At 48.8% G+C, this 10,524-nt stretch overlaps 3 protein-coding genes across 3 annotated transcripts; 1 reads left to right on the forward strand and 2 right to left on the reverse strand.

Annotated features, from left to right (window-relative positions):
• The first annotated feature begins 65 nt into the window (after positions 1-65).
• V8C40DRAFT_238655 (uncharacterized protein) lies at positions 66-2,433 on the forward strand. Its single transcript, XM_083214492.1, has 2 exons — positions 66-593; positions 654-2,433. Exons 1-2 carry the CDS (start codon positions 204-206, stop codon positions 2,295-2,297), a joined length of 2,034 nt encoding a protein of 677 aa, XP_083075429.1. The 5' UTR covers positions 66-203; the 3' UTR covers positions 2,298-2,433.
• On the reverse strand, positions 2,287-5,153 carry V8C40DRAFT_238658 (mismatch repair ATPase MLH1). Its single transcript, XM_083214493.1, has 3 exons — positions 4,773-5,153; positions 4,491-4,670; positions 2,287-4,430 (listed from the first exon to the last, which is right to left on the reverse strand). Exons 1-3 carry the CDS (start codon positions 4,863-4,865, stop codon positions 2,469-2,471), a joined length of 2,235 nt encoding a protein of 744 aa, XP_083075430.1. The 5' UTR covers positions 4,866-5,153; the 3' UTR covers positions 2,287-2,468.
• Positions 5,154-6,235: 1,082 nt separating this feature from the next.
• Positions 6,236-8,929, reverse strand: V8C40DRAFT_171519 (Zn(II)2Cys6 transcription factor domain-containing protein). The gene is made up of 3 exons (XM_083211608.1): positions 8,020-8,929; positions 7,936-7,943; positions 6,236-7,659 (listed from the first exon to the last, which is right to left on the reverse strand). The coding sequence occupies exons 1-3, from the start codon at positions 8,631-8,633 to the stop codon at positions 6,365-6,367; spliced, it is 1,917 nt and encodes a 638-aa protein (XP_083075431.1). The 5' UTR covers positions 8,634-8,929; the 3' UTR covers positions 6,236-6,364.
• Between the last annotated feature and the right edge of the window lie 1,595 nt (positions 8,930-10,524).

Raw genomic sequence — 10,524 nt, forward strand, 5'->3', positions numbered from 1 at the left:
GAGCAACAGTGTTAGTGTAAAAAAAAAAAAAAACTTTTGATATTTCATGCATGTAAACAAGTTCATCAACACAAAGATCAATAACCATCCATTCATAACGTCCCAAATAACGGCATTCTCTTTTCCATCTTTCTCTTTTATATAATATCAATCACTCATATAATACTCTTCACAAATCCCGTTTATTCCTTCACACCGACGCCATGGGCAAATCAAAGAGAACCAAGGGCGGCCATCGCAGCGATCCCGTTGCCAAAGCCGTCAAGCCTCCCTCAGATCCTGAGCTGGCCGCTCTGAGAGAGAGCAAGATTCTACCTATCATAAACGACCTCAAGAGCGCCGATCCTAAATCTCGCTCTACTGCCGCTTCTCTCATTTCAAGCATTATCCAAGACACAAAGTGCCGCAAGCTGCTGCTGCGAGAACAGATTGTCTACACTGTTCTCACACAGACTCTGACAGACGCTGCACTCGAGAGTCGGGCTGCCGGATGGGGAATTTTGCAGGTCCTGGCTCAGGAGGAGGAGGCTGATTTCTGTGTTCATTTGTTCAGACAGGACGTCTTGACGGCAATTGAGTTTGCCTCCAGACTGGTAAGTAAACTCAAGGTAAATAATCCCGGCTCAGTATTCTGACTTGAATGTGCAACCTAGATTCATGACAAAGTCTTCTCAAGCGATACGCCTTATGCCAAACTACCCAAGGCCGAGAAGGGTTTCATCTCAAGCATTGCGGCGTCTCTGGTCTTGCTGCTAACAGCTCTAGCTGAGGCCAGCGACGAAATCTTGGAAGCTATTTCCAACAACTCCTCCATCACCAATCTACTCTTCACACTAATCACGTATACTGCTCAAGAAGATCAGGATCCTCTATTAAATATCCGCGGAGATGCCATGGCCTGTCTCATGATTCTCTCCGAGGATAACTCCGATCTAGCCCAAAGACTCACCTGCACTGGCGGCAACACCGTCTGCTATGATGCACTGGTGACCCTGAAGGATGATGTCGGCGGAGATGGCATCTTGGCTTGTGCCATCCTTCACAACATTTATGCCGCCCTTCTCGGACTCAAGAACATATCACCAAAGACTGATGTGGCTGACGACTCAGACCTGATACCAACTCTCACCAAAGCCATCGCTACGTATATCCCTGGAGAGAATGTCGCCAACGGCAGCAGCTGGTCCAGTCCTTCAGAGTATCAACAACTAGCTCTGGAGACGCTGGCGTCCATCGGCACAAGTCTTGTATCCGAAATGGGTGGCCCATCGCAGCCATCTTCTAAGAAAGACCATAACGGTGCTGGAGCTGGGAAGGAGGACAACAACGAGGATGAGGATGATGATGAAAACATGGACGAGGTGGCCTCAGACGCAGATGACAACGAAGATGAAGACGGAGATGATGATGAAGATGATGACATGAATGAAGATGAGATGGAGGCCGATATGGACATGGTGACGGGTGGTGACCATGGAGAGGATAACATCGACCACCTTCCAACCCTCAAATCTCTCGTCCAGATTGCTCTGCCCGAGCTGATCCGCCTCGCCACCCTCCAACCCTCCGACGACCTCTCCCTTAAGATGCAAGCCCATGCTCTTTCTGCCCTCAACAACATCACCTGGTCCGTCTCCCTCTTCGATCTTGCCGACGAATCCAACGCCGGCATCAAAGCTGCCTGGACCCCCATCGGCCGTACCCTCTGGCAACAGATTATCTCACCCACACTCGCGTCCGACACGGCCGACGTCGATCTCGCCACCCAAATCACCGGTCTCGCCTGGGCCATCTCCCGAATCCTCCGCGGCGAGACCCCCCTCCAGCCCAACGAGCACCGCAAGTTCATTTCGCTCTACCAGGCCACAAAGGGTGCGCCCGCCCGCCTCGACCCCGAAGATCCCTTCCAAGCCCTCGGAGTCAAGTGCGTCGGCGTCCTCGGCCAGCTGGCCCTCCATCCTGCCCCAACAGACCTCAACCGCGAGATTGGCACTTTTCTCGTCACCCTGCTCGCTGGACTTCCCGACACTCCTGCCGCCGATGCGGTGGAGGCGTTTAACCAAGTCTTTGATATCTATGGAAACGAAGAGTACCCCTACGATGCAGAGGTGTTCTGGAAAGGCGGCTTCTTGAAGCACCTCGACGGAACTGTTTCAAAGGCAAGGGCTATGGCCAAGAGCGTGAACAAGACTGCCCAACCAGAACTAAGGGATAGGGCGGACGAAGTTATGATGAATTTGACACGATTCTTGGCGTACAAGAAGAAACACAAGCCAATAGAGGTGACGCTGAGATAGACGAATTGATAGCATCTAGAATAAATAAAGCATTAATAGCTTTCGCTATTTTCTGAGTACACAGCTCCCATATCATAAAGCATATCAACATAAGACATAGAAAAGTTGAAACAATCTGATATCAATTACGCCGTTATGTTGAATGCTCCCAACAAATCTCCTGCCCCGTCATTAACACCGCTCAAACACCTTGTATAGCCCCTTCAAGCTCGCCACTTCTAAAACAGCATTTTGCATGAGCTTGGTCGTCCCAATAAGACGCGACCTAAACGCTGGGAAGAAGACGTGCTCAACAGCCCATCGAACGTGCTGTCTCCTTTTTCTCACCTCCTCAAGAATCTCATCACTGTTTAGTTCTTGTACCTCCTCGTCATCCAAGTACGATTCCTCCAAGTCCTCTTCTTCAATTTCCCCCGTGGGCGTCGTGGGTAATGCTTCGGGGACATAAAACGTTGCCAGCTCCGTGAGGAACGTCTTGAAGCACTGCTTTTCATCGGTCCAGTTGACATAGGGCCCGAGGCGAAGAAGAAAACGGGGAAGTTTTGCGATAGACGGGGTATATCCCTTAACAAGAAGAGGGATGGAAACCACCTCTCCAGTAGGTGTGATTTCGAGAGAAAAATACTCTTGGAGCATCTCTCTCCGTTCGATGAGTGCATTTGCTACCGTTTTAACGACGAATTTGTAATTAAAGCCGTCTTCGGGTGTTATCCCAACGGATTCGTGCTCCTTTTCTACTGCCAGCTGGAGAAGTTCTCTGAGATCTAGAGGAGGGCTGAAATTGATTACGCCAAAGTTTCCAAAGTCAGTCAAACCAAGCTGGTAAAAGTACTCGAAGCACATGTGGCCATAGTCGATCAAATATAGTTTCACGCCTGCCTGGATAGCGGCAAGCCGTCGCTTCTCGTCGACGACACCGACAAAGGTGTGAGAGGCGATCATCTCTGTCAACTCCTCGTTGATCTCATCCCGAGCCTCTTGGCGTAGCTCCTTGATGCTTCTGAGCCGGCAATTTACTTGGTCGCGGTCTATCGTCGTGTATTCTATCGGTTCCGGAACCGCGAACGGCTCGTCTTCCATTGCTCTAGCAGGAGAATCTGCTTTATCAGCGGGGCCGGCAGGCGAGAACATGGCTGTAATCTTGCCCTGAGATTTATCCGTTCGGACAAGGTCATTTGAATTTCGCCGCACCTTCCTGAGAGCTGGTGTCGTGAATTTAGGGGCGACATCGCTATCATCCTCGTCCAAAGGTTCAACTGGTTTGGCTCCTGGCAACAGTGACTGTGTCAGAAATGTTCGACTTTCATCCACAGCAGCGAGCTCCGACTCGATTTTCTTGCAGATAGCTTGGATAACCTCTTCTTCATTGAGGAAATGAACTTCCCGTTTGGTAGGGTGGACATTGACATCCACTCGGGCTGGGTCAATTTCAAGGCTGAGATAGATGAAAGGGTGGCCACCCTTGGGCAAGAAGTCAGTATATGTTTGTTCAATCGCCTTTTTCATGGTTGACGATTCAACACAGCGGTGATTGATGAACAAGAGGAAATTGCTCTTCTTGATGCCATAATTGGCATTCGTGACGTAGCCATTGGCCGAGAACCCCCATCTATCGTCAGAGACAGTTAGTTCAATCAGCTCATTGGCGACCATGCCGCCATAGATGTTGCGGATACGGTCTATCACTGTTGCTTGCGCTTGTACGGACAGTGAATTGGATGCCTCGCCGGCCTTCTTACAAGTGAAGGCAACACCTTTGCAGTGAACTGCATAGCGCCCTGCCATGTCGATGATCTTGTTGAACTCATCGGCATAAGATCGAAACGCTCTTCGACGTGTTGGCACATTGAAAAACAAGTCCTCCACTGTAATTTGGGTTCCCTGGCGGCCGGCAACCGCTTTGGGTTCCGCAGACTGCCCTGGCTTCGCGGGAGCTAGCTTTCCGTCCAGATAATGGGCACGCCAGGCGAGAGCTGCTTCTTTGGTTTTTGTCGTGACTGTAAGATGAGCAATATGACTGATGCTGGCCAAAGCCTCGCCGCGAAATCCATATGTAGCAATGGATGATAGGTCTTCAAATGTAGAGATTTTGGATGTCGTATGCCTCACGCATAGTATTTCCAAGTCTTCTTTCTTTTAGAGAAAAATGTCAGCTGCGGTAATGAGAGATTGTAGGTGAAAAAGCTGTAATACCTCAATGCCACCACCGTTATCAGTGATTTGAAGCAGTTTCAAACCTCCATCTTTGACAAGGATTTCCAGCGACGTCGAGCCTGCATCCACAGCATTCTCAATCAGTTCTTTGAGCGCGTGAACAGGGGCAACAATAATCTCCCCGGCTGCAATCTTGTTCACAACATCGGGATCAAGAGCCTAGCAACGAGCGAAAGTTAGTTGACGATAATTATTCGAAAATCATCCTGCCCGTCTCAAGTCCAACAGAAAGGGAGCGGAATAGTAGGATAAGCGCATTACCCTGATCCTTTGTTTTGGTCTCGGAACCCAGATATCATCATCTGCCTTTCTTTTAGTCCCTCCTGGGGCGCTGTCAATTTCCATTTCGTCCATGGCTGCCTCTCTTCAACACTATTTGATCAATTGTAGCAGAAAATCGCAATCAAACAACGCCCAAATATTTCACGAATCAAATCATCAACCGTCATAAAACAACGCCAACATGAAAGAGAAATCCCGGGTACAGAAATTAGAGGAGCCTACTGTAGCACGCAAGTCATAAATATTAGACAAAGAAAAGAATGCCTGGAAGATTTTTCATCTCCTCAGAACAAATTGTGCGATAATCGAGAAAGAAGGAACTGTTCAATAAGTGAGAAGGAAGGAATTGTTCAATAATCGAGAAGGAAGGCGGTGGAAAGAGGATGACGAATTGGGCGAGTGCGCGAAGTTCCCACGCCTGCACGTGATCTTAGTACTAGAGTTCGGTACTTCGGTACGCGGCTCCCACAACAGCTGCATTTACGACCATGTGGTATTCTATTAGAGTATGGACTACATGTAGTCTAATAATATGATGTAGGCTTTTGTGTTGTTGAAGGAAAGGAGGTTATAGTCTTGAATAAGAATAATATCGAATGTCGATATAGGCCGAACTAAGAGAGCTTCACTTCACCTGTAGCTGCTACATCCAAGATGCAAATTCGCAGGTTGGCAGCCTTAGTAAGTAGGGATCAATTTGCAGCATTCGTATTCACAAAAACGCTTCGTAGCAATGTGTTAGGCCACCTAGGTAGTAATTGAGATTAGAGCAAAAAGGTCATGCTTGACGTTCTTGATACCGTTAATAATTACCTACGTTGGCTACCAATGTCTACGTAGATATCCACACCCCTGAAGCGCAATCATTGAGCAAGCAAACTAGAGTCATCCAATGAGCAATAATGAAAGTAACAATTCCAATATGTCAAAGCAAATTCCATGAATATTCATGCCTTATACCATAGATGCCGCCGCTTCCGCTAGAAATTTCGCAAAGCGCTCAACTGTTTCTGCATAAATGAACCATAAAAAGAAAGACAAGGAAGAAAGACAGGACACAAATTAACACTTTGCGCTGGAAACCCCATAACCCTTGTTCAAAATGTAACACCGCTTAAGCGTTCAACCCAATTGCCCCCTTGAAATCTCCTGGCTGAATGATACCGCCCCCTGTCCGTCCGCTTTTGCCATCGAGCCGAGTAAAGGAAAAAAAGGAAATTAGGAGAGAAAACACGCAATAAAAAACAAGAGATCATATGAAGACAATAAACGCTCTGAAAGAAACGCAGACTGTGGGCATCTCTACTGGTACATTGTTGCCAAGATACAAAATTTCAGCCATTTTGGCATCGTCCGTAGGTTTTCGTGCTTGCAAAAATCAATCAATGTCGCTCATGTGTTGAAAATCAGTGTCTTTATTCCATACTTTGTAATGGAAGTAAAGCAATTCCCCTGAAGCGCCAGCGCCAAAGAATAAACTCTCAAGGAATAAAACAATCTCAAGCCGGTACTCGTCACAATGGCCCTTTGTCGGGTGTAGCCTCAAGGTTCCAGAACAATCTTTTTCATCATTACCGCCTGCCAGAGTCGGCGGGCTGCTCCAGCAGGCCACCAATATCAACTCGTCTTGGTCGTTCGCCATTGGGCCAACCGACTTCTCGAGAGGAGGGTCTGTGATCTGGCTGTGCCCGAATAGGAGGTAAGTGATAAGCGGGTTGAGTTGCAGGTCGACTAGTAGGGTTATGGTCACTTTGTGAAGTCTGATAGCTAGCCCCAGAGTATTGTGACTGCGTATAAGTTGGGATTCCTGAGCTGGTACCCGTACTCGAAGAAGCCGGATTGTGTGGCGATCGAATAGAGCCATCACTAAGTCGATGTCGATAAGAATCAACCGAGGAAGAACTCGACTGGTCTCCATACGCTGTTTGATGAGATGGAGGTGGATGATGATAAGCCACACCAGGGTCCCTCGTGTGTTGTGGATGTTGTGAGTGCTGCGCATATGGAGGATGCTGCGAGTGCTGAGCATGCTGAGAATGTTGAGAATGCTGTCTCTGCGGTGGATGGTGGGAATACTGTTGATGCGCTGCATGCGATGGTAGCGGAGGTGGTAACTGTGGAGGAGGCTGTTGAAGACTCAACAGGAACACGACGAAATAGAACGAACCCTCCTTTGCGAGCCCAAAACGAAGCGGAAAAGTCCTTGTGTAGCCATCATATCCAACGAAGCTGAAATATTCGAGATGGTTAAGGCGAAATCTTGCGATATCTTCAGTCGTAAATCCAAAGTCCTTGATTGCTAAATCTAGCCTGCCCAGCATAGGAGGCAGATAATTCGGCTCGTGTAATCGTTGCTCTTCAAAAAGTTGATTTTGAAGATTGGTGAGGAAATTTGCCTGGTGTGGTGTAACGATATCGCTTAGTTTATTCCCTATTGGGCTTGATGCGTGGACTATGTCCATGAACATTGGAGATGCCTTAACAATATCAAACTCCATACTCAAGTACGCCAGAGGCTCCATAGCATGCGGTGTGCCTGGATACGATGGGTTATAGATATTTGGATCTGGAGCCATGGATCTCTCTTGATATTCACGCGAAGTAGCATCATTCGACGGCGGCTCGAGTGATCGATAGGATTGACTTCGTCGAAGAGGGTCTTCGTATGGTGAAAGTCCTGCCATGCCTGAGGGATATATACTTAACGGCCTCCTGAGGGCCGCATCCTGGGGATGGGAATATCTTGTGGGATCGAATCTAGCATCTCTTTCGTCTCGTAATCGTGGCCGACCTCTTTTCTTATGCTGAACGTCGACACAAGCATCCTCTTTCCCATTACCAAGACATCGAGAACAGGGTCGTTGTGCTATCAATCAGTCAGCTCAGAAATTCATCGTATCTTCCGTCCTCTATGCGGAGCCCCCCCTCCCCTTTCCCATAATTATATATCGTCAAAGAGGCAAAGCAGGGTTTTCATCTTCTTCCACCAAAGTAACTAAGAAGTTTTGTATACTTCATCCATGACATTGGTGGGTTTCAGATGGATTATGTGCTCTCTGAGAGAAACAGACCCGCAGGACGATGAAACCGGCGAACTATGTAGTTTTTCAAACGAACAAAATCAAAGACAAATACAACGTACCATCACATCTAAGGGAAAAGAGTGTTAGTAATTACATAGGGCTTGCAGAGCGTCGTACGCCTGTTTCAATCACTTATGACTAACCGAAGATGAGCTTTCTTGCAAGGCACGCAAGCGGAGGCAACATGGCCCTTTGTCTTTCTCTGAGATTTCGGAGACGTAAACGGCTGTGATTCGACTGCCTGTGATCGATCAGGCACAGGATATGCTTCCGAATTCGATGATGCTGAGTTCAGGTACGGCGCTTGTGAAACTCCTTGGGGCATTCCATGGTGATGCTGAGGAGGATAAGGGACAATTCTCCCTGATTCGTCCGGCCTTGGGTATGAATAGGGCGACCTTGTTGTTGGTTCTTGTGGGTATGGTCTCGTTATTATTGGTGAAATTTGTTCCCGAATATTTGCAGGCGATGATTGTGTCGGACCTCCACGAAGGCCATCGATAAGTCTAGAGGTAGCGTAGAAAGTCGGAGCCTCGCCTCGACCACCGGCCTCATGAGCCGATCTCAGAGGCAAAGGCGGAGAGCCGGACATAGGAGGCGAGGGATATGCCCTACTCCGTACAGCCGACTCCTCTGGGAGGAGCTCCTTACGGCTCCAATTGAAGTCGAAGGCACAGCGGGCCGAGTTGGAATAAGCTTGAGGAGGCCCGGGGTGGAGGGGCGGCGTCGGATTAGAAGGTTGCGTTATAAAGGTCATGGATGAGATATTCCTTCAAATGCTTAGCTGGGCCACTATCCACGGTGCCCAGGTTCAAAAAACAAAATTCCAAGCTTCGATCATCAAGATGGGCTACTGTAAGCCCCAAGATCCCGTGAAAGCTCGAAACGAATGCGGAAGAGTAGTGCTCTTTCTAATGATTAATAGTTGGAACTCGAAGATGTAGGTGGTATATCGACGGTAACGGGTGTTTGCAGTAAAATCCCGGCGCGATCTTGGATATCGAGACGTGACAGAATTAAAATGATAACTTAGAACCCCGTGGTTCTTTCTTCAACGATCAATCCAGCAGTAATTAGACGAAGATGGATAGCAATCTCGACTTCTCCGTGGCCTAGTACAAAATGTAGAAAGACTAAGGGGAGAGTAACTCGGCGGTTGGTCTCAAACTGATGAGGGGGGAGAGAGTCCAAAGAGAAAAGTCGTTCGCTGGGCTCAGGGAATGAACACGAGACTGAGAAGCCAGCCAGCAGGTTCGAAACAAGAATGGAACCGAGATCCAGCCAGGCGGAGAAGAGCCGACGTGAAACAGACGCCGCTGGAACAGTGTGATACCTGATAACCAGAGATACTAGAACCTTTCGTGATACAGCATGCAGTCGTGTCGTCGGTGGTTATCGAGATGGAACGGCAGCCCGCAGCAAAATCGCAAAGTTCCACGACTTGAGTGACGGGTTCTGGCGAAAGCTGAAGTTGCTGAACCCGACCAAAGTCGCGGGCTCAAACGACGGAGTCGGAGGGAAAACACAACAGGAATCAGCCTCTTGAGGCTGATTGGCGGCTCACGGTCGGTTTTTGTGCGACTCTTAGGCCCAGTCAATGGGACCCAGTTGCCAATGCAAGGTAGTCGGACCATAGAAAATAGGGTTATCCGCCGAGAAGCCTACAAGCGCGAGAGCTACAGAGCAAAGTAGGTAGCCAAGCAAGTAGCGTTGAGGAGTCGGGGGCCCACGGACCGAGTTCCTGGTCTAATAATGTTCTTATTGCAGCGGGTTAATCAGAGGCGACAGGATATGGCTTGTTCCATGATGATCCCCTGCCCGGTCAATCCTATCTGACAATTCTCCGCTGGCTTGTCTCGAGAGGGGAGGAGAGACGGCCACCGTGCGTGTGAGATTTCACAAGCGTAATAAGACACTGGAGACGGCTATGATTGGGGCAAACTGGGAAGGGAAAGGCGGGAAACAAGAAGAGAGCTGTGGAGGTTGAGTGGGGAGGGGCGTGTATCTTGTTTCCAGGAGGCGTGCTGGGGGTTGGATTCGGTAGCAAGCAGAAGGTTAGTAAAGGCCGGCAAGAAGGATTTAGACGGTGGTCAAAGAGGTGGACGGCGAAGAGATAAACCATTCGCCGTTCAAGGACGGTGATGGAAAAGGTGTCATGCGAGTAAGAGGTAAGATTCAGCTGAAAGGGACTAGGACAAGAGTCGGAGCCCTGAGCCGTAGCCGGGAGACAGCAAACTGGAGTTGGCTGGGTGATATCTTCCCTTCTTGTTGGTTCCGGGGTGTGCGTCGCAGGGAGTGAGAACGATGTCGAGACTGGTCATTTACCTGTGCTCACTCTTTCAAACCCTCGATGCCGGGATAGTCCTGGTATTCTAGAAATGCAAGCCGTGAGGCGTTCAAGCTTTGTTATGCTGCCTCGTACCTAGCTGCACAAAAGCAATCAGGGGGTGAGCGACTTTTGCAATTCTCGAGTAAGTCAACAAGCTACTAGGAGAGATGATCGAATCGGTCAAAGCAGGCAGGACGAGAGCAGGCCGGGGTTGGGAAGATTTTGGTGTCCTCGGCACATTTAGAAGGGCCCGAACGATGTCTGGAGCCAACCCCGTGTACATGTACTTGCTTTTAGTCTGATATACTACTGACGGGGC

The sequence above is a fragment of the Trichoderma camerunense genome (genome assembly GCF_050948025.1).
Source record: "Trichoderma camerunense strain CBS 138272 chromosome Unknown V8C40scaffold_5, whole genome shotgun sequence".
Classification (NCBI taxonomy): domain Eukaryota; kingdom Fungi; phylum Ascomycota; class Sordariomycetes; order Hypocreales; family Hypocreaceae; genus Trichoderma; species Trichoderma camerunense.

Excerpts from the sequence above, each read along its gene's own strand:
- V8C40DRAFT_238655 (XM_083214492.1), top strand. The coding sequence starts at position 204 with ATGGGCAAATCAAAGAGAACCAAGGGCGGCCATCGCAGCGATCCCGTT. Across the intron at positions 594-653 it reads TTGAGTTTGCCTCCAGACTG|ATTCATGACAAAGTCTTCTC; the intron begins GTAAGTAAACTC and ends TGTGCAACCTAG.
- V8C40DRAFT_238658 (XM_083214493.1), bottom strand. The coding sequence starts at position 4,865 with ATGGACGAAATGGAAATTGACAGCGCCCCAGGAGGGACTAAAAGAAAG. Across the intron at positions 4,671-4,772 it reads GACCAAAACAAAGGATCAGG|GCTCTTGATCCCGATGTTGT; the intron begins GTAATGCGCTTA and ends GCTCGTTGCTAG. Across the intron at positions 4,431-4,490 it reads ATAACGGTGGTGGCATTGAG|AAAGAAGACTTGGAAATACT; the intron begins GTATTACAGCTT and ends TTTCTCTAAAAG.
- V8C40DRAFT_171519 (XM_083211608.1), bottom strand. The coding sequence starts at position 8,633 with ATGACCTTTATAACGCAACCTTCTAATCCGACGCCGCCCCTCCACCCC.